General features: G+C 35.6%; 2 protein-coding genes and 1 long non-coding RNA gene across 3 annotated transcripts; 2 read left to right on the forward strand and 1 right to left on the reverse strand.

The window, feature by feature from the left end:
- The first annotated feature begins 456 nt into the window (after positions 1 to 456).
- Positions 457 to 25339, forward strand: LOC114251563 (sodium-coupled monocarboxylate transporter 1). The gene is made up of 13 exons (XM_028185877.2): positions 457 to 775; positions 5823 to 6121; positions 6260 to 6425; positions 6593 to 6704; positions 11456 to 11523; positions 11768 to 11922; positions 14072 to 14315; positions 15957 to 16072; positions 17150 to 17249; positions 18556 to 18726; positions 18918 to 19066; positions 22360 to 22555; positions 23298 to 25339. Exons 1-13 carry the CDS (start codon positions 728 to 730, stop codon positions 23568 to 23570), a joined length of 2097 nt encoding a protein of 698 aa, XP_028041678.2. The 5' UTR covers positions 457 to 727; the 3' UTR covers positions 23571 to 25339.
- On the forward strand, positions 3560 to 5085 carry LOC149502199 (uncharacterized). Its single transcript, XR_016323659.1, has 2 exons — positions 3560 to 4397; positions 4443 to 5085. It is a non-coding gene; the product is annotated as an uncharacterized LOC149502199 (long non-coding RNA).
- On the reverse strand, positions 25169 to 27965 carry Grasp65 (Golgi reassembly-stacking protein 2). Its single transcript, XM_028185880.2, has 5 exons — positions 27698 to 27965; positions 27326 to 27610; positions 26920 to 27234; positions 25895 to 26204; positions 25169 to 25820 (listed from the first exon to the last, which is right to left on the reverse strand). The coding sequence occupies exons 1-5, from the start codon at positions 27758 to 27760 to the stop codon at positions 25429 to 25431; spliced, it is 1365 nt and encodes a 454-aa protein (XP_028041681.2). The 5' UTR covers positions 27761 to 27965; the 3' UTR covers positions 25169 to 25428.
- Positions 27966 to 27999: the final 34 nt, after the last annotated feature.

Consider the following 27999-nt stretch of genomic DNA (forward strand, 5'->3'; position numbering starts at 1 on the left):
CCATAGCAGCGAGAGTTAGATGAACGGATGTGATAAAAATGTTTTTAAAAATTATTTTATGGTTGTCCCTCGGTATACAGGTACTGAAAAATCATCACGTACTGCTAAAATAGCTTTTCGCAAACGGAAAACACTAGATTTTCTGCCACTTAGAGCGATAACATAACCCAATGAAACATAAAATTTTCACGAATGATACTCATTCCTATAGAACCTTTTAATGATTTAATTCCCTGCTTATTTTACCCATTTCTATGGCAATCCTATCCTGAAAGTTTTTGTTTTTACGAAAGATTGAAAACTATCTGAAAAATATTACATTGCTATAAATGAATTCAGTATAATTTAATACAAGATTTTTTGCCTTTTAACCTTTGTAATTGTTTGTAATGATTTTCCACTTTTAAATGGAAATTATTGAACGTGCATAAGACCCTTCAGTTCTTTCCATTATTTTACTTCAGCTTGACGCATTGCAAAAATTTTGCACAGTTATCGACGAACACCGTTTTTAATTAAAACCGTAGGAAGTTTACAAAAGGCAAATTCGAGAAATTATAATAATCACTTGGATAGCACAGTGTGAGTTAGTAATTTGTAATTGTCACAACATAACAGCATCCACAGAACGCTTCGGACGCTTGTCTCAATCACAGACAAAAAAGACCACATGTTGACATTAAGTGTTAATTGTTTCTTTTGTTTTTGAAATAATAAAAAGAAAAAGATGATAGCGGCACTCAAATATTTCTGGCCTTTCGAAGAAAAACATAAGGTAGGATTTATTTAAATGTTTTTTTTTGTTATGTTATTTATTTTAATAAAAATATATTTTGTTTTTATTTGAATACAATTTAAATAAAAAATCATAAATTTATATCATAAAATTTCGCACGCATGCAATAATCTACATTATTAATGTTTCTTATCGAGACTATTATTATGAATTAATTTATATTTGATTAGGTATACTTATACGGCCAAATGACCGTCTGTCGACAATTATAAAACTTTAGAAATGTTTTTAAATATAAAATGTAAATAGGTAATACAAGATTCAACCTCAAATACGAGTTTGAAAGACCTCCGAAACTACTATTTATTTTCTTTTATGCAAAGCAGAGCTATAACAAAATTATTACTGAAATACTTTTTCAAATTTCCTTATATATTTAACTTTAATTGGCAATTATATTTTTTGGATTTTCATCTAAGAAAAATACTGGTTTTCTTGTTCTGAATGCTTAATGTTCGAAAATGAAATTTTGAAATATTATGTATTTTCTTGCTCTTAAGTATTTAAATACTTTTAAAGTAAGGTATGGGATTCTAACGATCCTACTGAAAGCTAGTTTACTTTTATAAGACCTAGACTAATTTATTAGTAATTAAAAACCAATATAATTATTAAATCTATAGAATTTTTAAGCAAATTTATAAACTAAGCTAAATTAATTGTTTTATTAGAATGCTTAAGTAAGTGACCTCGAAGAATACTGATATTTGTGAATACGTTCAGCATTCAATAACATTTTACCGCACATTCCAAATTTACTCTTACGAAATTTTAGTCAAGGATGAGTTTGAATTGCAATATCTTATGGTAATAGAAAAACTAAAAAATCAACCCGGCTCGTATAATTAGCCGTTACACGATATAACCTCTGACTCTCTGACGTATAGGCACGCCATCCACGAATAGCTACTTTCGAAATAAAAAATTTTGCAGGTGCAATACATTTTAACTGAGTTAATCAAATCCATTCTGCTTTCACATTGAACCTTCCAATTTCCTAAAAAACAATGATATGAGGCCTATAAAATCAAAGGCAGCTAAACGCCATAATGTCGTAAAATGTATTAACAATGGCGCTATCTTATTTAGTTAGTTGAACACGCTTTAGTGTTTTCATGTTATAACAAATGCAGCTAAATCTCTAACAAATTCAGTTCAAAAAAGTTAAGTTTACTGTGTAATAAGTACTAATAAACGAAGTTTTATCATTTAAAATTCAGATTATTAGTAATATTCTCATTCTTTATAAATCTGCTTTAAAATAAAGAATATCGTAGCTATCCGATCAAAGTTATTTCAGTTTCTCAAGCCGGGAGTGTTGCTAACACGCCCTAGCAAGAGCAGTAATTACTTCGATGGATCGGGAGGATCCGTAATGAAGTGTTTAGGGCCGATTTTTGTAGTTAACCTGAATATTTGACAGACTTGGATTTAGTTGCCTTTGATTTTATAGGCCTCATATTTACTTATTAATTAAATAATTCATTACTAACGAACCAAATAAACGTTCTTAAAAAGTGTGTGATTAAAGTCGTGACTCGTGATCCTATTATGCAACGATGTTATAGTTAGAGATAGTTAGATTTCTATAATTCGTATTCTGTGGTATGTATCACACAAACATTTCCAAACCGGAACTCATTACTACTTTGCTGCATAAATATGCTGAATGGCGGGACCAAATACCCGACACATTGACAGCTCACAAGTTACAACATCACGAGCGAGAATGTAATAATAGTTTAACCTACCTTAAAATTAAAATCTATTGTTTAAATAATTCGATGTGAATATTCTCGTCCTCATGAAATAGCATTGAGCTATTCAATTCGGAACCATCCGGCTTACGGAAGCTAAAACAAGAAATCAACTGGCTCAATCCGATATTGTATTATTATTTATGTGTTGTTTGTGTACAATAATTAATACAAAATAAATATATCGACGCAGTTAAAGTAATTCGATGCGTATCTTTATGGTTAATTTCAACCTTATACTTCCAATTACTCTTACTGCTCGCTTGTTAGTTACCTACGAGAAAATAACGTTTTGAATAGGTACAGGCGTGTTATTATTATTCATACGACAATCATTAACTATCGTTCAGATTACTAGTAATTATAATTTTAATATAATATTATTATTTAATTGTTTTCAATTAACTGATATGTTCAATAGTAAGTAATTGGGTGTTAAAAAGATATAAACGTTAAATGATAATTTGCAAGAGAAATAGCTGACATTACGACTGCTGCAAAATATTAAAAATACAATTAAACACTTGGATGAAATTGAAACCAATCTTTTAATTGAGAGAACACTAATCTTACGGATCTGCCCACTCGACAATTATGCAATTAAGACGATGCATGGCTCGGCCATCAAAATGATTGATTGATTGAATACTTTTTTATAAGGTACTAGCTTTTGCCCGCAACTTCGTCCGAGTGGAATAGTTACTTTGGCATAACGCTAAATTTAACCCGCCTCTTCATTTACGTACTTAATTTAAACTTAAACTTTAACCGTTTCCGTAACGCATGCAATGGAAGTTCTCAAAATGGATTAAAACCCCGATTTTGAAACATTCTTTATTGGGGCTCCGCTTGAATTGGTCTTAGTGCGATGTTATATAGCCTTTAATAGCCTTCCTCGATAAATGGGCTATCTAACACTGAAAGAATTTTTCAAATCGGACTAGTAGTTCCTGAGAGCTGAGTTAGCGCGTTCAAACAAACAAACTCTTGAGCTTTATAATACTATAATAGCCCAAGAGCCCGCGACAGCCAGACCTTCGTTATTTTATAAAAGCTGAAAGTTTCTCTGTGTATGTCTCCAACACAGGTAAGAACGACCCGCGATTATAGAGTTCCGATTGTGGTTACTTGGGCAGGTAACAGGCAGTAAAGGTATATAAAATAGTACCTTAAATTCGTTAAAGTATAAAGGTTTTTTTTAAAATATTTAGTCCAGAATATCTTTAGAAATCATGATATCCGTTGCCGGACACTTTTTCCAGTTGTTACCCCCTGCCAGACACCCTTAAACTTTAATAAATTTTAATTATACTTTCGTTATACTATAAAAGCTAAATTTTATATATGTTACTTAGGGACTTATAAAAATATGTTACCCCAAGAGCCGGACAGTTTTAATGGTTCTTACATCTTGCCAGACACATTGAGAGCCCGCTGTAGGTGCGAGCGCGAGGTAGCAACTGTTCAAGCGGGTGTGAGCGAGATAGAGTGCTTAGTCTATTGTGATCTTTTAAGATATCCAATAAAAAAATTATTTTATTACGTTCATAGCAATATTATAGAAAATAAAAAAGGTCATTTTAATATTATAAAGTACAAACAAAATATTACATGTCAAAGAAAAATATTTAATCGTTCTTATAATTTTCCTCATTGTCGTCGATATTGAACTATCGAGTCGGGCTGAGGGGCCTACGAGGGGGGGCATAGCTACTACCGTATCCGATTTGAGAGTACGAGCTAAGCGGTAGTAAGACCTTTGAGAGGGCGCGAGTCCTTCTAAGAAATCAGACCATCTGGCATCTCGGACTTCGGCGATGCGAGACTTTACGTCGCGTTGTAGGGCACGCATTCGAGTACGATTTTCCACTGTAGGATACCTATCGTAGGCACGGATCGAAGCGTTCTTAGCTCTAAGGAGTTCCCTAATATCGTCGGGCAATTTGAAGCGGTGAAGGAAGTCCTCCGCCACAACTTGCTTCGATGACCTATCTAATGTCGAGGTGATGTGTGACGTTACGATGTCTATGGCTTCAGCGGTATCCTGAGGAGACGGGGTAGAGTCCGGGCTAAACGGGAGCTATGGTGGATCAGATTCAGCCAGGCTAATGCCCAGCGTGTGCCAATCCACCACAGTCCTCGTGACGGGAACGGAATCGGGAGCGCGACCGAGCTTCATAATGACGGGGCGGTGGTCTGAATCTAACTCTAAAACTACTTCGATCGAGTGTAAGCACAGAGTTACGTTTTTTAATAACGCTATGTCGAGTATATCCGGGCGATGCGCGATATTTAGCGGGTAGTGAGTCGGGGTTAGCGGAGCGATGATATCGAAGGCGAGATCATCGACTAACGCGTCGAGCCGCCTGCCATTAGGGGTTGTGGTGTGTGAGTTCCACCTGATGTGTTTACAATTTAGGTCGCCCGCCAGAATGACAGAGCTTCCCATGCCGAGTAGCGCCTCGATATCACTGCTTAGAACGGATAAATCCTATAAACGACAGCTGATGTGCAGTAAAAGATCACAATAGACTAAGCACTCTATCTCGCTCACACCCGCTTGAACAGTTGCTACCTCGCGCTCGCACCTACAGCGGGCTCTCAATGTGTCTGGCAAGATGTAAGAACCATTAAAACTGTCCGGCTCTTGGGGTAACATATTTTTATAAGTCCCTAAGTAACATATATAAAATTTAGCTTTTATAGTATAACGAAAGTATAATTAATTAAAGTTTAAGGGTGTCTGGCAGGGGGTAACAACTGGAAAAAGTGTCCGGCAACGGATATCATGATTTCTAAAGATATTCTGGACTAAATATTTAAAAAAAAACCTTTATACTTTAACGAATTTAAGGTACTATTTTATATACCTTTACTGTCTGTTACCTGCCCAAGTAACCACAATAGGAACTCTATAATCGCGGGTCGTTCTTAGCTGTGTTGGAGACATACACAGAGAAACTTTCAGCTTTTATAAAATAACGAAGGTCTGGCTGTCGCGGGCTCTTGCTCTATAAGTATATAAGTATAGAAATAGTTCATACCATAACTGTTTTAAAAATGAATTTTTACTTCACGTAACATAAGCATGCATTTCCATTATGTTCCTATAATATTTACTTTTTTTGAGCAAAAAATTTTTTTACTTTTACACTAATGATGTAATTAAATATCCAATATTTAGAATGGCAAAGGGAATAACCATTTCATTTATAAACATTAAAAACTAAAATGAATCTGACAAAACTACTGAACATATTAATTTACAGATTACTTACTTTTTTTTCGCCTGGATTTCATGTCAACTGTGTACTGTAAGAGCTCTACCAGAATTTACTCAACAAACCAACAACGATACCATAATTGCCTCGATCTGGAACAATGTGGTATCTGCCAACGATTTATTCCACTGGGAAGACTACAGTGTACTGGCTGCTATGGTTTTTGTTTCTTGTGCTATTGGAGTTTACTATGGGTATTTCGGAGAAAATCAAATGACAGGCGATGATTTTCTTCTCGGAGGATCATCAATGGGAACATTTCCTACTGCTTTAAGCTTAGCCGCAAGGTAGGTAGAATGATATAAACATAATGAAATAATTATTGTGGAATAGACCCTATAACTTAGAGCAGGTTGATAATGTGATAATGAGTCTTCTTTAAACGGTGATTGCATTCGTGTACTTAAATTAAAAATAATTTTCAGTTTCATCACAGCGATTGAGTTGTTAGGAAACCCGGCGGAGATGTACATGGCAGGCGGTCAATTCTGGATGATTTGTATAGCGTTTGTACTTGTCGTGCCGATTGCTAGCCGATTGTACCTACCAGTGTTCATGAGACTTCGGCTAACTTCTTGCTATGAGTACCTGGTAAATATGTCCAAAAAATAATTTACAGTTTAAAAACGAATAATTCACATTTAATTAAAATAAATTGCCTTTGAATTTTTGTAAACAACAGTGTGAATATCACAACGGTAAGTCATATCATTTTATTATTTCATGATCAAATTTTTTAACGTTTGTTTTACTTTTAGGAAGTACGTTTCTGTAAAACGATCCGTATTTACGCGAGCGGTTTATATATGATGCAGATGATATTATATACTGCAGTAGCTGTTTATGCGCCGGCACTGGCACTTTCTGATGGTAAATAACTCTTACATAATTATACGCGATTTGATATATAGGTACTCTAGTCAGTCCGCACGGGTAGAGGTACCTCCACCCTGCTTATTTCTGCCGTGAAGCAGTAATGCGTTTCGGTTTGAAGGATGGGGCAGGCGTTGTAAATATATTGAGACCTTGGAGCTCATATCTCGAGATGGGGCGGCATTTGCGTTTTAGATGTCAATGGGACCCGGTAACTACTTAACACCAGGTGAGCTGTGAGCTTGTCCACCCCACTATACAATAAAAAAATGATAAAGCAATATCTTAATGTCAGTTAATGAGTCGAAAATAAAATTATAGACCAATCCGCTCTACAATACTGTGTCAAATTGTACTTGTTATATATTGTTACGCGCTTAGCATAATAATAATTAATATCACATATTCAGTAAATGTATGTTAACATTGTTAGAGCGCATTGTAAGCTCGACCGATTAGTTGCCGATGTATTTCTACTTCGAAGCGATTATTCGTTTCCGTTTAAGCTGGGGCAACAGCTACAATATAAAAATTAGATGGCAATAAAAACGGTGCCATTGCAAAAAGCCGCTAACGGAATCCTCTCAAATAATTACCTACTCAAAGCGCTCGGCACGAAACAAACGGATAGAACCAAAATTTTGTACATGAACCAAATAGTTCCAATCTATCTTATTTACTCTGGTTCAGAGATGGAAACAGTAATTTACGTGAGATCGAACTTCATTAGTCTCGGATCGAGACGGCGCCCACCATTTTGTACACTAATTCGAATATACAAACATTTAGAATTTCAAAGTCAATGTTCTAATTTCTTAGTTTCCTTTCGCTGTTTTAAAGTCTCGTGACAGTAACATAATTATCATAATTACTTTTTATTAAGTCCCATTTGCAAATCACGTAAATACATGCTGTGCAACCCGCCGCTACACACATTTTACATATTCATATAAGTAATAAAATTTCAATAATTACATAATTTCGTTCTTTAGATTACGATGCCTTAACGTTACACTTAACATCTGTATTACGCACGATGCAATTCTTGAACCTAATGTTATATTGGACAAGAAAATATTTCTATGGAACCACATAATGGGGCTATTGTGAAACTAAGTTTGTATTCTAATTTCATTTCTATTCAATGTCGATTTAGCAACATTCGCGTGACCAAATATGCGACCAATTTTAGGTATGCGCACAGGTTCAATATTCAATGTCATTTTGAATATCAAACACTTTTCACATTGATTACGCAAGTCTTTCTTTAACATGTTACGTGATCATACATTGCCCTCCGTTTATCCATTCCATCACTTTTCAACACGTTTCCACTTATAGTAATTTTTATAATGATAGTTCTTGTTTTGAAAAGCAAAAATATTCAAGAGCGATTACATAATGTATCTTCTATGTGTAATGTCTTTGTTATGTATTTTACAACATGTGACTTTCGTGTTTTTATCAAAATAGTTTGAATTAACACTACGTAACATCTCTGTGCAACGCAATACTGCCCTCTGTCGATCTTCCTGGCGAATATGTACGCTATCGATGCATACATGAATCAGATTTTAGGTAAAATAGCAATAAAATAAAACAGGATGTGAGCGATGACCAAGTTGCCCTTAACTCGTTGACTGCTATATACACCACATGTGCCTTCGTCGCGCACTGAAGTGATTAGGTATATCAATTTCTGTTACTATCTAAGCGCCTGGTTTACCTAACTTTGCCTTTTTTTGCTTGTTAATGTATATTTTATAGTCATTTAGGTCTCTTAGAAATAGATTAATTCTCAGTATCTTCGGATTTGTCTTTCCCGGAGTCTACTAAATATCCAGGTGCCTTAGTACGAAAATCTTAGAGAGAAATCGCCATAATTACTTCAGTACGCCACGTAGGGCACTAGTGACCTAAAGGGCAGTCAAGGTGTTAAGACACTGGCTTTACCAAAAAAAGTCGGCACCGACGTTCAAATATATACAGACGCTAATAGAGTGGGTTAAGACAATAATGTGAATCTAGTTCGAGTACCTGAATATGTTAGTGTAATGAGAAATGAGAAAGCTGATGTGTTAGCATAAAGAGTATCTGATAAAGACATGTCCTGAACCGTGTATAAGAATTTCAGTATAGGCGATGCATATTGCACTGATGGACAATTTAAAACTCAAGTTCACCATGGATTGGGGCTCGGGCAGCTCGGAGCTGTGATCTATCAAACAACTACCAAACAAACTGGTGGTAGGACCTCTTGTGAGTCCGCACGGGTAGGTACCACCACCTCGACTATTTTCTGCCGTGAAGCAGTAATGCGTTTCGGTTTGAAGGGTGGGGCAGCCGTTGCCGCGTTGTAACTATACTTGTGACCTTAAAACTTATATCTTAAGGTGGGTGGCACATTTACGTTGTAGATGTCTATGGGCTCCAGTAACCACTTAACACCTTTTTTATTATCTGACGACGCAACCGCAGTTGAATCTGCAAGGCGGAAGTGGAAACAATGCATTCTCCCCTTTTTGAGTGAGACCTTCTAGAAAGTGAACTTTGGTCGTAGTTATCCAGACTAAGATGTGTATAGGCTTTCAGTCTCAAAAGCTATTGTAGAATTCATATGAATGGTTATTTGAAATGAGAAATATATAACGGGGAAATAAAACAAAATATATTAAGGGACGAAATGTCGGGTAACTGTTTGCCTACCTCAAATAACTAAACCCACAATCTCAATTTCACTTCCGTATCAGCTGTGTTGGGAATCTGATAATTTATAGCTATGTTATTAATCACTTCTCCATAGCTAAACACAAGTAGTTGTCGAAGTTGTTGAGTAAAGTAGAAAGACGTTTTTGATTTCTATTAGAAAAGTTTAAAGAAACCACGGCTATCCTTAGCCAGCGCGTTCCAATTTGAAGGATTTGACAGCCGTTATATTGAGACTTCGGCGTTTTGATGGACTCTGTGGTCATGTAGGCAAATAAAATAAATATAAAATACGTAAATATTTTTTCTTTTATCGCAGACTAGCTGACCAGGCAGACATCGTAGTGCCTCAATCGATAAATAAAAGACCTAAACTTGTGTATAAAATAAACTTAAAACAAACAAAAGGAATCTGTCCGACGGGGGGACACAAGGAAAAACAAAATTGTATTTTTTATTTAATTCCGAGCATTTTCATACTTATCTACCTTTTAAACCTTCTCTGGACTTCCACAAATAATTCAAGATCAAAATTAGCCAAATCGGTCCAGCCGTTCTCGAGTTTTAGCGAGACTAACGAACAGCAATTCATTTTTATTTTTCTTTTATCACAGATGAATAATTACATGGTAAGGAATTTAAATACAATATAACTAATGACTCCGTTTAGTAGTTTAATAGTTCTTAGGAGTATGTCACTGACGTCGTAAAAGTCAATAAGATACTTAAAATCATGATATCAAAATATTAATAAGATACAGTAGACAAAACATAAATGTGAGAACTATTGAATGGATATATTGAAATAATTTTTATGCGGCCTTAAAATACCACGCAATATACATACGTGGTTCGCTCTAAGGGCATACCTTCGCACCATCCTTAACCAGTACAGAGCTAGAATTGACTAGGTCTGGCCCTTACCGGTCACCATCAAAAACATTACTATCGCTTATTACAACATTAAATTACACCATATTTTCGATCGACATCGGTTGGGAATAATGACAGTTTAATTGGTAATAAAAAGTAATTGTTTGAGATAATCTAATGATGTAGCTACCGGTTCATAATCAAGAAACAGAGCGGCAATGCTAACTGCACTTGCTAAAGATAAAGTCAACGTTCCTTATAAACGTTCAACCTGGATATGTTACGTGACGTAATCAATACAGTTGAAATGTGATGATGAGTATTCTGTTCAGATTTTATTTGACACATAATGTATTTTATGGCGTAGATTAGTTAATATTTCATAACGTTACATACTCAGTATTCAATGAAGGCTGCTATTGCAGTACATTTTACGACTTCAACCATACTTGTTGGATGGACGAGAATGTTTTAGTTCCAACTTTGCGCAGTACATATTGTAAAATTCTACCAATAACATCTTTAACCTATTGCAAAAATCATAGACAATTCGTTTGAAGAACACCGAGAAAACTTAAAACTTATTGCCATCTTTATCTTGTTTTATTTATTAAATGAGAAAAACGATTATTTCATTAATAAAATAGAGATAATTTAAAATAGAGAGTATAATTAATAATTCCTAAGATACTTTATATCGATTATTTTTAGATTATTAACGTAATCATGACAGGAATTAGAACATTTTTTTTAAAATAAGATATGTACTTCAAACCGGTCTTTAATATTCGATAGGTCAAGCCTCTTTCGAGGTGTGAGTTCAAATTTATTCAATTGAATAAACGCCTAGATTTAAAGTGTATATTGAGTATTCAATGTTACATTTAGGGCGGCTTGTTGATTAGGTACACGTATAACTAAGGGCATTTATGTAATAAAAAATACAATATATCTACAGAAAAGGTCCTCCAAATTAAAAACATTATTAACGTCAACATCAACAAAACTAATAGAGAAAAACGTCACAAAATCTGATGTATTTTCAACGCCTACATATAAAAAAATATAGGGTTCTCAACACAAAGGATAAATTTTAATTTATATATTTATATTTCGAAGAATATTTAGATAAAAATATTCTATTATTTATGATTTTATTTATTCTACAGTAACGGGTCTAAATACATATCTAGCAGTATCATTGGTGTATGTCGTATGCATTTTCTACGCATCACAGGTAAGTAATTAATATCTCAGTAATTAAGTAATTATCTAAGTAATTATATAGTATCAGTATTTTACCTTCAATAAGTTATTATTTTTATATTAAAATCTAAGATTAAAAACATAAGCTAAACTATGCATGATAAAGTTCGAATTTTAATTTGAAGCATGAAAGTTAGAAAATATCAGAAGTCTTTCCTGCGATGCGGCTCAAAGTTACTGTGGTCAATAATATTATAAAGCATGCATGTTTTTAGGGTGGCATGAAAGCAGTGATCATGACAGACTCATTTCAGTCAGCAGTATTGGTAGGATCTCTAGCCACGGTGTTGGCGATGGGTGCCTCAAGGGTTGGAGGCTTAGAAGCAGTTTGGAAACACGCTAGCCTCACGGACAGACTCCACTTTTTTGAGTAAAGAGCTTTTTTATGTGTTATTAGCGTTTAATATAATTTTAAAAGTTAAAATATCACATGGTACAATAAATATCTATACAAATATATTGTTTGCCTAGATTATTTGTTGATATATTCGTTATTACCTAGAGCATTTTTTTCCTACCTATGCTGATAGCCTTGAGAGGCTATTTCAGCTTCACTTTGACGTGAAGATGAGCTCAAACCGGAAGTGTTGCTAACACTGGCCCTAGCAAGAGCAGCTTTTCGCAGAATCTACCACCGGATCGGAAACGCAACCCACTGAGAAGATCCGGCTAGAAACTCAGTGGGCTGTAAATTTACTCGTCGAGTACAAATTTTACTAAGAAAATACGTATTAACACGTGTTCACGAACGACTTCCACGATGAAGGAATAACGTCCAATAAATATCAAATACGCGTATATATTTTACGTAAATACTGGCAGGTCTTACATAATCCCGCATTTATAGCTACCACTGGCCTATTAATGTCCTGAAGTAGCTATGGGTTCCGATAGTAAGCTGTTACAATACAATTGAAGCTTCAACCTCATGTCTCAAGGTGGGTGGTAGGGTTCATGTTGTGCTATCTATTCGGTAGGCTGTGAGCTCGTTTACTCTTATATGCAGTAAAAAAAGGACCCGAATTACTATTAAATAAACAACACTATTTTCAAAGTTCTACGTACATCGTTACTAGCTTCATCGTTTTCTTCATTGTACTTTTCCGACATTTAAACGTTCGTTCGCGTTAAGAAATAATAGCATTTTAAAGAACTACTTACATTATGAAATAAAAAACATTAAATTTCGTAGGTTCCGAAATTGTGAAAGGCATACTTTGCTTTTGTGTCAGGTTAAAGTAAAACTTGAGGTCATAGGTTACATAACATGTTCATATCCGTAAGTTAGACATTGTTTCAGGCTACATACTTAAACAACAGGATCTTACATGATAATAGTGTTTTTCAATGATTAAATAAGCATGAAATTAATATATTGTATATTTTATATGCGACTGGACCAATTGTAACTATACTACTTTCCCACTATCCGTTCATAACAGAGGCGGATTATCCGTAAGGCAAACTAGGCACGTGCCTAGGGGCGTATAGATACAAAGGCGCGCGAGCTCAGAATTTTTAAATAAATAAAGAAAATAACATATCGACGATTAAGAACTAAATGCTAATTTATAATCTATAATAGATTATATTGCACAAGCATCGATATACTCGTATTATGCAATATTGCGGGTTGTTGTTATTGTAATATGTTCGTTCTGTCGTCCCTCTTGAATTCTTCACAGTTATAACGTCATATTTCATTCGCGCATTAGCGTAAGTACAAGGGTCCTGGTCTACTAAAGTCTAGGTTTTGATGATACAACGTCATCGCAATTGCAAAAACAACTAGTTAAAATTTATAGTATTATGATGGCCATTTATGGCCGGTACAGGGGCGCCGATAAAGTGATTGCCTAGGGCGCTCTGGACCTTTAATCCGCCACTGGTCTATAATAGCAAATGAAGGTAACGTCTTACCTTTATTTACTTAAGAAAGAACTTCGAAACCAAGATTTGAAATTAAGATTTATTAAAATTGTTCGTTGGATGTCTGAAAATAGCGTCTGTCCTACAATTGGCAATTTTCGAGGGATTCAAAATCTTATCATTAGCCATTAGTGTTTGAAAAGACTGTGTCGTCAGCCGGGGTAGGGTATGGAGAGAAATACAAATAGACAAGTACACAAATTTAAGGACGTGATTTATCGTAAATATCTATAACTTGAAAATCCAAATCTTATCATTTTCTTGAACATTTGGATACGCGTTGTTAAGCAATTTAATAAAATTCAAAAACGTATTTTGAATTTGAACCATCAGAAATGACCATGAACTAAGTAATTTGCTGTACAATTAATTCGCACTTATATTCCCAATCAAGAGAAATCGGATTACGAGATACATTTATAAAATAATTGCTTCGCTAGTAAATTTTAATAAACACGATGAATGTTGCACAACGTTGTGTTGAACATCAAAAAACTTTCGTTTTCGTTTATATTAACAACGAAACAATAATTTAATTATATTTATCGCAAAGCAAACAAATAAATAAATAATATTTAATACATTTTTAGCATGAGCCCAGACCCTACAATTCGACACTCGTTTTGGTCGGTTGTCGTCGGCGGAACTATATATTGGACGAGCATGTTTTGTGCTAACCAGGCTTCAGTCCAAAAGTATCTCTCAGTAGAAAGAATATCTCAAGTTCGCGTGGCTCTCTGGGTATCAGCATTAAGCCTGATAGCCGTATTTTCGGTGAATTTCATCACTGGTGCCGTCCTTGCCCTACACTACGCGAATTGTGATCCGATACAGGTAACGAAATTAAATTACTGTACGTCTTCATTGAATATTCTAAAATCATTTTATGTTGCAACGCGGTTTGTTTGTGATATGCTTAACGAGAAACGATTACGTGGTGCTTAAAGTTTTAATTAGAAAATAATGTGTATACCTATATATAGACATAATAGGTTGGGGAAAAAGTTTCTTCGCATTTTTTAAGAAAATTCACAACATTTTTAAATATAGTTTATTTACATTTAACTAAAGTATGTAGGTACCATTTTGTTCGATAACTTTTTGCCATCTTGTAGGTAGGGATATGATCCTATTGCTATAGAAATTTTGGGGCTTCTGATCAAAATACCGCGTCAATTAGTTTTGGCAGTCCTCTCGTGATGTTAACCTGACACTGCCTAAAGAATCTCTCCCTCTGAAGAGACCGAAACAGGTGGAAATCTGAAGGTACAAGGTCAGGACTAGGCGGATGCATTAACAACTCCCAGCCAAGCTCTCTTAATTTTTGCTGAGTGACTAAATATGTGTGAGGTCTAGCGTTATCATGATGAAAAACCACACCCCTTCTGTTGATTAATTTCGGCCGCTTTCTCTCAACTTCTTGCTTTAATCTCATCAGTTGTTCGCATTAGAGTTCAGAATTGATGGTCCTGCCTGGTAGTAACAGCTCATAATGAATAATGCGAGTTAATCCGGGTTTCGCCTCAGTCTGTGAAGTCTGACCGGCCTTTGACCACGACCTTTTTCGCACGTTTTTGTCATACGTGATCGGCTTTTCATCACCAGCTATCAGCTTTTTCAAAAATGGTTCGGTTTCATTACGTCGTAATAAAGAATCACAAATGAGTACACGGTTCATTAGGTTTCGTTCAGTGATCTCGTGAGGTACCCAAATATCGAGCTTTTTTGTGTACCCAGTTTTTTCAATTGCGCCAAAACTGTTTTGTGGTCAATTCCCATTTCTTCAACTACGTCGCAATTACTGATATGCCGATCTTCCAGCACTTTTTCAAAAATGATATCCATTTTATCCGTAATCCGTAAATAGGCGACCAGGGCGATGTGCATCTTTGACATCAAAATTTCCGGATTAAAAACGCTTAAACCAAATTTGTGCTACTCTCACAGACACTGCACTAGGTCCATAAACATCGCAAATTTTTTTCGCGGCTTGCGTTGCATTTTTATCTTTTTTGGAGTAAAATTTTAAAATGTATCGAATTTCTTCATTAGATTCATTCATCTTGACAGTACGAAAAACGAATAAAAATCACACATTTTCCTAATTTGAATTTGGAATTATCTTCTTTATAATTTAAACTTTTAACGATACCAAAACCAGCCAGATACAAATAGTATAGCCAAAGACATTTTATCACAAGTTCATACATACTATAATGCGAAAAGACTTTTTCCTCAACCTGTTATGATAATACTGTTTATAGAGCACTCTTTCACAAAATAATATGCCACTTCAAACGAGGTTTGAATAGTCTTATGCAGTTGGCAGCGGATTTGTCCATACCTTTGGCATTGTGGGTAGGTATACCTACACATAGGAGGACGCTATCACCATATAGGCATTTGTCGTTCATGGCAACAATATAATTCATTTGTAAAATACTTTTATTTATTAAAACATTTTTTTTAACTTAGGCTGGTGCAATCAACGGTCCCGATCGTCTTCTACCTTTGTATGTAGTGCGAGACCTCGGTGACTCTCATGGTGTACCAGGGTTTTTCGTTGCTGGAATATTTGCAGCAAGCCTCGGGTGATTTTTTTTAAATAATGCTTTTTTTAGAGGTGCCATATTAATTAATGACCATGACACATTAGATTATGATGACTCAGAGCCAAACAATACTAGCGATCAGCCCGAAAACTCGAGATGTGCTCTCGTTACTGAATGAAATCCAAACATTACATTATTTAAAGAATCAACTAGAAAGTTGATTCTTTAAATATAATAATTATAATGTAATGTTTGTAATAGTCCAGTCAGATTCAATTTAGAAACCGCTTAAGTGTGTAGTTGAAACACAATCTTTATTCATACACTTGATTATTATGATATGCTGCATTTAGCTGTAGGCGACGACTAGGCTGTGTCTCTGATATTGCTGATGCCCATAAGCGATGAATATCTGCCATCAGGTGGGCCGTATACTCATCTATCTATTAATGCAAAAAAAGTTTCAATTCAATTCAATATCACTTTTTTAGGCGGTTTAAAGTTGGAAAGAGTCGTGGCTCTCTTTTAATATAATAGTAAGCCGCCAAAGGAATGCTGCTGTTTACACGTACCTAACCGTATGTTTATGAGCAGAAATATGAATATTATAAATACGATTCTGTCGCTAAAGACAATCACTAAGATTACTGTGGTGGATTCTAAAAACCATCATCTGCTCTTCTGAATTATTGATGCACAAGACTTCCTAAGCTCAATTGGATTAGGTCTAAAACAATTTGAATCAAATGAAACATTTATAGTACCTACACATCGTGTAATAAAAATAAAATCTGCAAAATTATAATTTGCGTAATGCTGGTGGTAGGACATCTTGTGAGTCACCACGGGTAAGTAACACCACCCTGCCTATTTCTGCCGTGAAGCAGTAATGTGTTTCGGTTTGAAGGGAAGCCGTTGTACTCAGACCTTACACTCGTGTCTCTAGGTGGTTGGCGTCATTTACGTCTATAGGCTCCGTTTACCACTTAACACCAGGTGGGCCGTGAGCTCGTCCACCCATCAAATATATAAAAAAAATTATTATAAATCTAGATGATAAATTTTAATAAGTAGCAGAGAGAAATCTATAATTTTCATAACAATTTCTTATTTCAGAACAGTGGCGACAACATTAAATTCCTTATCTGCGATTGCTTGTCAAGATTTCGTAACAGGATTACTGGGGATAAGATTACCTGAAAATAAAGGAGCTCTAGTTCGTATAATATTTCAATATCTATATATTAATACGTGAAGCAAAAACTTTGTATCCCTTTTTACGAAAATTGCGCGGCCGGAGGAGTATGAAATTTTCCACACTTATAGAGAATATATAATAAATTCTGCTAATTAGAATTAAGACGTACTAATAATCTTGGAATCGTGAACTTCTGGTCTATAAGTTCTATGGATATAAACATAATACACTTATGGATATAAGGTTTATGGACGCCGAGACGAACTCACGGTATGCCCATAAAATCGCCTTCCGTTTAAGCATAAGAGTTCGAAGTTTAATTTTTAATGAATAACGACTAAGTACTTCCTTTCTTTTAAAACCAAACCTCGTGAATGCTACTCGACAGAACAAGGCAGATTTTATCTACCCGTGCGGACTCACAATAATCTCTACAAACACGAAATACCTACACACAAATTCAACTGTAATTTGTCGAAATCAGATCATACTTTACTTTATTGGTGGTAACATTTTAATTTGCGTAATGCTGGTGGTAGGACATCTTGAGAGTCCGCACGGGTAGGTACCACCACCCTGCCTGTTTCGGCCGTGAAGCAGTAATGCGTTTCGGTTTGAAGGGTGGGGCAGCCGTTGTAACTATACTGAGATCTTAGAACTTATATATCAAGGTGGGTGGGGCATTTACGTTGTAGATGTCTATGGGCTCCAGTAACCACTTAACACCAGGTGGGCTGTGAGCTCATCCACCCTAATCTAAGCAATAAAAAAAAGAAGAAAAAAAATACTTTTGTACACTCACCTTGAAAAAGGAAGTTCGAAGTTTTCTATTATTCCAAGTCTCAAGATTTTAAAAATAACAATAATCAGAACACATTATCTAAGGTGCTACACCAGACACATCCACCTAATGTTACCTTTTCCAATAGTATAATTGTGAGTTTTCGCACATCTATCTTCAAACGAAGTTTGAATCGATTCTCCACTCCCACCTTCTGATGGGATATACACTTATTTCGAATGCGATACGGCTGCAGACCCGTATTTTTTATTTATAGTCGAACTAGCCATTCAAATTCAAAATTAGATCAAGTTGGCAGCCAATCTGTCTTGTCAATATCAAAGTAAATTTTCTCAATAACATTAAAATGCTCCGGAGCTCCAAGTTACAAATAGTACCTACTTACTTCAGGAGTACGTGCGCAATAGCATTTCCTACTCTACCGTATTTAATTCCAAGTAGATGCCTAAGTTGTGAAGTTAATGTTGAAGTTATAAAACATGAAGAAAATATTGGTAAGTTAATTTAATGTTTCTTTGACAGATAGCCCGATGGGTGTGCCTGATTTGTGGGGCCTTATCGTTTATATTAGTATTTGCAGTAGAACGATTAGGCCCTGTTCTGCAACTCGCTCTCTCTTTTAATGGAATGACCGGAGGCGTCTCACTCGGACTCTTCTCTCTCGGCATGTTATTTCCATGGGCTAATGCTAAAGTTTGTATTTCTATTATACTCTTTCGCGCTTTTCTATCCATTAACATATACTAAGTAGGATTTACACATGCTTCGATTAACCAGCTTATTTTGCATTGCGGTGTTTTAAAAGATTTTATTTGGAATCATACTACTACATTAATACTTAACGGTAATAAGGATTTTTTAAACAAAACGTCTCAATTGTTTAGGGAGCTGTAGCAGGAGGTATTTTCGGGCTACTTGTAGTTCTTGTCGCTGGAGGTGGAGCTGAATTCGTACAAGTGCCGTTGAATAGACTCCCCGCTTCTACAGATGGATGTCCCGCAACTTATAATAGTTCGCAAATAACTCACCTAAGGTAATTTTATTTGTATTTAAATGCTGTAAGTAAATTTTTGATCAACTCGAATTTTCTTACATGCCTACTGTTCATATCTATCATATGATTCACAGAAAGTTTAACGGGGTGTGTGTGAGTGTGTAACACCCTGATAACTCTCGAATATGTAAATATTCTATACTTAAGCTGAAGAGTTTGTTTGTTTGAATGCGCTAATCTCAGGAACTATTGGCTCGATTTCAAAATTCTTTCAGTGTTAGATAGCTCATTTATTGAGGAAGGATATAAGCTATATGACATCACGCTAAGACCAATGCAACGGAGCACCAATAAAGGATGTTTCAAAATCGGGGTATTTTTCCCTTTTGAGAGGTTCCGCTGCCTGCGCTGCGGAAACGGTTAAAGTTACGCTACAATAATGTTTGACAAAATTGCTCCCTTTCAAAAGCTTAAGAAAAAAGTCCGCGACTATGTCTATATTTAAAGGTTGACTCACTATAACGTTTTTTATGCTAACCAAATTTGTTCTAAAATAAAGCATTATTTGTGAAAGTGTTTTTATAAAGATTATATTAATCCCTATCCAAACAAATACGCGATGAATATTACAACATTGAAACACCCAAATCACTTCAAGATAGACTTTGACAATTATATTTTTTTCTGGATTTCTCCAGGATCCCATCATCAAATCTTGATGATTACACGAACATTCGGGAAGTCTACCCTTTCGAACAAAAAAAAAAGAAAAATAATTATCAGAATCGGTTCTAGCATTCTCGAGAAATCGGTAAACATACATAGATAAAAAATTATGGTCGAATTGATAACTTCCTCTTTTGAAGTCGGTTAAAAAGCGTGATTTTGGTACCTTCAATAGCTCCTTAACATTCTCTATTATTCAAAAATATTTTCACTTTCTACGTAAATGAAGATGCGCGTAAAAATTTGCGTTATGCTAAAGTAAAGTATAATAGCCGGCAAACTTCTTGAGCATTTATCGACGTAGTGGGGGTAAGTTCGCGCATGGTACACTCACGTGCAAAAACATTATTTACTCTGCGTCATAATGCTATTAAATTATTAAAATCAACATATTATTATTATGTATTTATTTATATATTTATTAGAACATCAACAAAAAATATAGGTTAATAATTGTAATAATTTAATCTTGGGGTAAAATATATATTCCTTCTATTAAGTCAAATTAGAGCTGTTGCCAGGTCTTGGTTCAGTTGAAGCGAAGCTGGTATTTGTAATTTTTTTTTTCGTTACTAATCTTGACCATCGTCATCATCACTGTTTTCATCACCCGAGTCGCTATCATCATGATGAGTCGACATAGGGCTCATCGGTGTAGTTTACAACTGGGTCGGTTCGGTCTTCTTTTTTTGTCTATAATTAATTATTTTTTGAAGATATTCGATTCTTAGTAATCGAATGTTACTTTTTTCAATTACCAGCTTCCGATTACTTTCTGTTTTTTTTTCCATCTGAAGCCTAGCTCTTTCATAATTCGTCGTAAGCTTTATTCCGAGCCATTAAAATTTATATCTTCTTTAAATTTTTCGAACCTTTCTACGATACGGAGTTTCGCTGCTTGTTATGTAGTTATTATGATTACATCTTTTTATTACAGATTGAACGAAACTATCCATTCCGGTAACTTTCTTCTTCCCTGATCTTTTTTTACCCGGAGTCCGAAACACGGCGAGCAAGCCAGAGCCTTTAGCTTCGTTAATAATGCACCTAACAGTACTCACTGATGTTTTTCTTGCTTCCGAAGTCTGTTTTACTTTTTCCATATCATTCTTCCCCTGTTTTATAATGAAGCAATATACGTCGTACACAATTGTTCTACCCTTTCTTTTGAATACTAAACCAGCTTGTCGCGGCATACTGTATTTTTTATAAAAAATCAACAAACACTCAACATATAGCAATGGCAACAAAGTCAACAAGCAATTATAACAAATAACTTAACGATTAATAACGATAGACTTTTTACTGTGCGCAAGCGTACTTTTGGGAGCAAGCGGAACGAGGGCGCGGTGCGGGGCGCAAGGTTCGACTGATCTACCAATAACGCGCTCGATACGATTTCCCCTGCCGTCGCGCCTCACCCTCGCCACCAAAGTGATCTAAAATTCGGTTCTGCGCAGTCAAGGTCATTTGCTCAAGAAGTTTGCCGGTTACTATAAATTAAACAACAAGTAATGTAGATGTAGACGTAGCCGTCGTGGCCTAACGGATAAGACGTCCGGTGCATTCGTGTTGAAGCGATGCACCGGTGTTCGAATCCCGCAGGCGGGTACAAATTTTTCTAATGAAATACGTACTCAACAAATGTTCACGATTGACTTCCACGGTGATCCATAACATCGTGTAATAAAAATGAAACCCGTAAAATTATAATTTGCGTAATTACTGGTGGTAGGACCTCTTGTGAGTCCGCGCGGGTGGGTACCACCACGTTGCCTATTTCTGCCATGAAGCAGTAATGCGTTTCGGTTTGGAGGGTGGGGCAGCCGTTGTAACTATACTTGAGACCTTAGAACTTATATCTCAAGGTGGGTGGCGCATTTACGTTGTAGATGTCTATGGGCTCCAGTAACCACTTAACACCAGGTGCGCTGTGAGTTCGTCCACCCATCTAAGCAATAAAAAAAAAACTATTGCACGCTGACGAAGTCGCGAGCAAAAGCTAGTGCTTAATATTATTTGAAGTAATTTTATTCGTTTTTAAACTTGAGATGCCTGTAACCTTTTGCAGAGCTTTTTTTATGATTGAGGGTTTACTGGTGGCCCGGAGGCCTTTTCAGTTTCACAAGGACAGGTGGGCGAGCAAGGGCTCAACCACGGGACGGGATTTGCTAACAGCTACCGAGCGCCTCCAAGAGTGACCTAACAACTCAATTGTAGCTACTTCGCGAATGAATCTACTACCGGATCGGAATCGCGACCCGCTGAGAAAATTCGGCGAGAAACTCAACGGGCTGATCTTTAGGTTGGGTTGCATGTCGAATTCTTTGCCGAGTTCGACGAGTACGGTTACCGGGGTCCTATTGTTAGAGTTGAAGGCGTCTAATGCAAAGGTTATTGTATCTGATGGATCCGTAAGGACGTGTCTAGGGCGTCGACGGTGACTGGCTCCTGCGTGCTTTTGCAGAGCTCTGTCATATCTATAGATCAAGTCTTCAAATGAGTACATAGTAATAAATTTGTATTTGTAATGTCATGTAATATTATTTTGTATAATAAAAAACAAAATTAAAAAAATTCAGTAAATATAATAAATCTGTTTTCAGTGACAACGATGATCCGGTATTTTGGTTGTTTCGTTTATCATATCTTTGGTACTCGGGATTGGGATGCGCTGCAACCCTGGTAGTTGGCCTGGCAGTTTCGATCATCACTGGAGTAACAGATCCAGCAAACGTCCCTATAGATCTAATATCACCACCAGTAATCACTTGCCTAAATTCGCTGCCAAACACACTGAAGGTATCTTGTATTGTCACTATATTGAGATAAAACCGCTGCAGTGCTGGGGTAACGTTTACTAAAGCTATAATTCTTTTTATGATATGTTTGTGTTTCATGATACGCCTGAAAGAAGGCTTTCGCTTTTAAATTTCATTAAAAAATCAGCACTTTCTAACTATAGGTAATTTTATTAATATGCTAATTTGAACTGTTCCTATTTTTTTCCAAAAATAGTGTGGTACGGGTAGTACCACACTATTTTTCACATTAAAAAAAAATTATTAAAAAAGTTCATTTAAAGTTTGTTGTTTTGTAGGTTTTTTTTAATTTCTTAAAATTTACCGCCAGCCTGAATAAATTGAAGCCTTGATTGATTTTAGGAGCAGCTCTTTAGGGCCATTTTATTTACCTTACAGAAATTAAAATATTCTGGCATACGTAAATGTATCAAGAACGTATAATATAAGTAATTTAACATATATGTTTCACGGCTTATATAGGTTTTGAGAACTATATCGAATTTTAGAAGTAGGTAAGGGCGGCATTATTTGAATAGGCTACTAGCGGCAAATGTGTAAATCCGCCACTGCCAAAAACATTAAGGCTTCAACTCAAGTCTTTGGTGACATTCACATTTTGGTGTCAATGGGCTTCGATAAAAACCCAGTAGTGACATTATTCATACATATATACAGACATATGACCATAAGCGCAACTACTCATAAAAACGAATGAAAAAAAAAACACAAATCCTTTGCAGAGAGCGTTACGTGTACCTTTGTGTGTTGGATTTCAAAGGCGACGTAGTTCGAGTGTTCGACCTCCAACCATGGGCGATGATAAAGATACAAGACGCCGTCGCAGATTATCCGAGATGGCGGGTGGAGTGTTCTACAGTGACGCACCAACACTCACCCACGGCCACGAAAACTACGCTTTAGATTTGGAGAATCCATCGCCAGATGAACATAAACAAGCTATGATTAAACTAGAAGATAGTGATGGATTTAATACACAATCATCTGTATGTTAATTCATAATTGTAACTTTATGTAGGTACTACTCAACGAGAAAAAATTAAGTACCCATTTTTGTAAATAAATTAAAAATTAGTTTATTTTAAAATTAAGACATATTATTCTGTTGTTAATAGCTGTGCCAATTTTAAATTAAAATATTTATTAACATTCGTTATTTGTACATAGTGCCTTGGAAAATTTGAACTGATAATTTTTATAGCTTCCGTGGCTAATCTATAAACAAACAAACAAATCAAATACTACTCGTAGTAACAATCTTATCTAGGAAACAGTTACAATGTCGTAAAATTAAACACAATAATAAATCTTTTTACTTGTTTTTTCATAGGTTATCAAACGAACAAACGCATTTTTAATAATAGCTTGTAATTGGTTGGGTTATATACCTATATATCTAACGGGTTGCTAATTGTGAGCATCCTGACCACATCACCCGAAATACCCCCATATGATCTCCATAAAATCTCGATAGACCGATCTCGGACTTACAACCCCTCATTAATAATAATGTGTGTATGTGCCTAGTAATTTTTGAGGTTGAGGAAAAATGGCTTTGTGCGTTTTAATTTTTTTAAGTCTTTAAATTCGCGCATCATTAATCAGATTGTGTCTTAGCGTTGGTTTTTGGCTTGAACCATAAAAGCACGATGGACGGCATGTAAACCCCTTTTGCTTGTACTAGTTTTAATGAAGCGTGGATAAGTATTGTATCTTTTTTGCCTGCCTAACAGCGGGTAGCCTTAGGGGCTATTCGAGCTAGGTACGGTTTGGTGTGTGAGCTCACCGGACTCAAGCTGGGTGACTGTGATAACATTAACCATAGCAAGAGCAGTGCTTCGTTGAAATCAACACCTAAACAATCGCGACCTACTGAGAAGATCCGGCGAGAAACACAGTGAGTTTTGGGCAACGGGCTAGGTTGCACATCGAACTCTTTTTTGCATTCGACGTGTTCAACGAGATCAATGAACGGTGCTTGGGGTAACTAAAATACCGAGAGTAGATCGGGAGGATCCGATAGGTTGAGCTTAGTGCGACGGCAGCTTTGCGTTGCTCCGTCGTCTGTGTCAGATGTAATTCGAGACAGCCACGATAAGAGGATGAACGTGCCTCGCCACTTTCTCGAAGAAATATTGAACCAACCGTTTTATGAGTCATAGATAGTTTAATAAAATATTATATTAACTATTATATTAATAACATATTATCACTTAATTCTTTTCGTCCGCTCCCAAATCAACTGTAAGGTGATGTGAAACACTTACGGGACAAGAGCCTCACGATATTCTTCATCCCATTGTCGGGATTCCGTGTAGAAAAGGAATTATCTCAAGCATCGTCGCATCTTTCTATGAGATGGTGGGCTCGCTGCGTTCAGCAATTACTATATAATTCAATATTCTAGATTTCGTACAAAATCAGGAGTCAATTTGCAGTCAGTCAAGTCAATATTGCAAGATAGTTGTAATGCTTTAGCGAATATTCGTACAATTTCGAGGAGATATAGGGTTTTGAGAATGGAAAAGACTTGTCAATAATACTTTTTTTACCTTAATTCTAATAAATATGAAACTCAATGAAACCATTGGAATGTTTGCATTATGTTTAATTCTCATTTTTATTAAATAATCAATAATGGTAAGGCAAAAAACATAATATATTAAGACATTAAGCCTTGAGGTTCCCTTTTACTATCATCTATCTATTAAGATACAATTTGTAACAATACATTGGCAAATTAAACTGTCTAGCATTCTTTGAACATTTCATCAATTTTATAAAATAAATGTCATTTAAGGCCAGTAAGTGAATTCTGCTTAAAATACGTAACATAAATAAACTAACAATTTTTCATGATAATAAGTCTTGCTTTTGGTGTAATGATTGTTGCTGGTGAATTTCTTGTATAGTTGAAACGGGAAGTGTAGCACTAACTGTTATAGAAGGCATACCTGGTAATGAGACAGGTGTTACAACTGATACTCCTGTTGAAATTGGAGGTGGTTGTATTGATGTTGCAGCAAAATTGCTCATGTCAAATGTAGGTACTAGATTTGGTGCAGTTGTAGGGAAAGCAGCTGGAGTCACAGAAGCCTGAGACTGACTATAATTTGGCATCATTGGTATGTATGGCTGAGGCTGATTCATCGGCATACCAGGCAGACTGGGCAGTGGTGCTGGAGGCTGCATACTAGATACTGATGGTATGCTTCCAAGTTGTGTCAATGTTGCATCTGCAAAATCTTCAGACAAGATTTCATCTTAATAAAGTATCTTTTATAATAAAAACAAACAACATGAAAATTTAATTACTTACTACTAGAATATGCAGCCATGTTAGATACCATAGACTGTGCAGAGGAGGATGGTGACTGTTGGGTTGGCTGCTCTACAATGTTTTCGATAGAGTTTTGCTGTGGATACTGCAAATATTGTTCATTAAACTTATTCGGAGATGGGAAATTTCCAGGGGTAACCATTGGTACTCCGGTCAAAAATGGTGGAGGGGGATTCTGTTGTTCCCCTTCAGCATTCGTGTTAATAACAGGGCTGGCTTTCTCATCATTTACAGTTAGTTTTTGGTTTTGAGATACTGTATTTTGTGGAATATAAGTTTGTTGAGACACCTGAAAGACAACATTATTATTATTAACAACAACAGTTTTTCTTTCAATTGCAATTTTTTTCAAACTAGAGATTTCTACATTATTATTAAGTTCCAATAAAAAATTAGTACATATAAAGCTAGAAATTCATACTCAAAAAATATGATAGTAAATTAATTATTTATTTTAAATATTCACATACAATGGATCCCCGGTAATCTGGCCCTTGTCTAATCTGGCACCCTTTATATTGACTCCAATATTTTTTGAGAATTTTCGATAATATAGATAATGCATGATTGAACAGGTTACAAATTGTATGTGCCACCACTATTGTACTAGACATATAGGTATCTTTTTGATTCTAATTGCTTAATTTGAATTTGAATTGTATATGATAGTGGTGAAGCCTAGATCGCATTCATTATTTAATGTGTACTAGCTGACCCAGCAGACTTCAGACAGAAATTGTTGGATTAGAAGTTACACTTGTAAACAAAAATGTAGACTATAAGGGTTCTTAGGCAGTCAAAATAAGCCGACAAATTTATTAGTTCGACACTGGCCTACAAAACGTTTATCAGATTACCAGGAGTCCGCTGTATTAAAAAGTTTTACTGAAATAATTTATTTATAAATTTTTACCTGCTTTACATGAAATAATTGATTTTTCATAGTTTAGCATAATCATATAAAAGAAATTAAATCAAAATTTAAAGTAAAAAACATTACATACCATTCCTGGATTGTACAGTTGCTGTGGAGAGTTAGTAGGAGGACTATGCCTTATGGGAATTCTATGCAAGTAGCCATACCCTATGCCACATCCCAAGCTACCATCCCCTCCCCAGTTATGGTTTGGTGTTATGAGAACCTCACGACATGTATCATCATTTGCATTATATACATACAACTTTAGAGCTCTTCCTTCATGAGCCTCTATGAGAGTGAATAAGTCTTCACTTTCATGCAAAATAGAATCTGAACCTATTATATAATCAGAGAATGGTCTAAGGCCAGCTAGTTCTGCTGGAGATGACGGATGTACTTCCTGAAAAACAATATTAAGCATCCAAATTGTTACAATTCATTTACCAATTAAATTGTTGAAATGGATTTTTTTATTGATATGTTACACTTACCAATACATGCCACACATTTTCATTGGCGCCTTCGAAGGAGCAAAATCTGATACTAACACCAAGCAATCCTTGGCCACCCCAGTTAGCACTTGGTGTGATCATTACCTCTCTAACTGATTGTGTCTTACTGCTGTATATAAGCATTTTGATAGGTTTATCAACGTTGTTTTTTAACAATTCTTTTAACGTGTCATTGTCTTGGTCTAATCTGGTAGTCTCAATTGCTAAAATGAAGTCAAAAAATGCTTCAAGATTAGCTTTTTGGCCGGGTGAACCCTCTTGAACCTATAATAATAAATAATATAATGATTGGCGTGTAAATAATACTCTTATGAACCAGAGTAATTAAAGTAATATCGTTAAAAAACAAACCCGTAAAACATGATATCCCTCAGTTCCACCTCCAGGAACTTCAGTGCTGTGTGAGGAGCCCATTGAGATCCGTATATCAGTTAGTTATTATACGAGGGATGTTTGGATATAGTTATACTGGCCTCAAGTTATTTGTCTATTTCAAAATATAATAAACACCCTAACTTTATCGTCTATCGTTCAGTTCAATCTTGGTTTTGCTTTTTGACATTGACTGCTGGTTTTGACGTGGCACTATGCACCGGTGTATAATTCTGTGTTATCTATGCCCAAAGGTATAAAATCAGTGTAATTCACAACCA

Source organism: Bombyx mandarina, chromosome 10 (assembly GCF_030267445.1).
Source record: "Bombyx mandarina strain Sakado chromosome 10, ASM3026744v2".
NCBI classification, from domain to species: domain Eukaryota; kingdom Metazoa; phylum Arthropoda; class Insecta; order Lepidoptera; family Bombycidae; genus Bombyx; species Bombyx mandarina.

What these genes read in the sequence shown, in the direction of transcription:
- LOC114251563 (XM_028185877.2), top strand. Translation starts at nt 728, where the DNA reads ATGATAGCGGCACTCAAATATTTCTGGCCTTTCGAAGAAAAACATAAG. An exon ending in CTTCTTGCTATGAGTACCTG is followed by an intron (nt 6,426 to 6,592) that starts GTAAATATGTCC and finishes TTTTACTTTTAG; the next exon opens with GAAGTACGTTTCTGTAAAAC. An exon ending in ATATTTGCAGCAAGCCTCGG is followed by an intron (nt 16,073 to 17,149) that starts GTGATTTTTTTT and finishes TTCTTATTTCAG; the next exon opens with AACAGTGGCGACAACATTAA.
- Grasp65 (XM_028185880.2), bottom strand. Translation starts at nt 27,760, where the DNA reads ATGGGCTCCTCACACAGCACTGAAGTTCCTGGAGGTGGAACTGAGGGA. An exon ending in AGGGATATCATGTTTTACGG is followed by an intron (nt 27,611 to 27,697) that starts GTTTGTTTTTTA and finishes TTATTATTATAG; the next exon opens with GTTCAAGAGGGTTCACCCGG. An exon ending in AACTGTACAATCCAGGAATG is followed by an intron (nt 26,205 to 26,919) that starts GTATGTAATGTT and finishes GTTGTCTTTCAG; the next exon opens with GTGTCTCAACAAACTTATAT.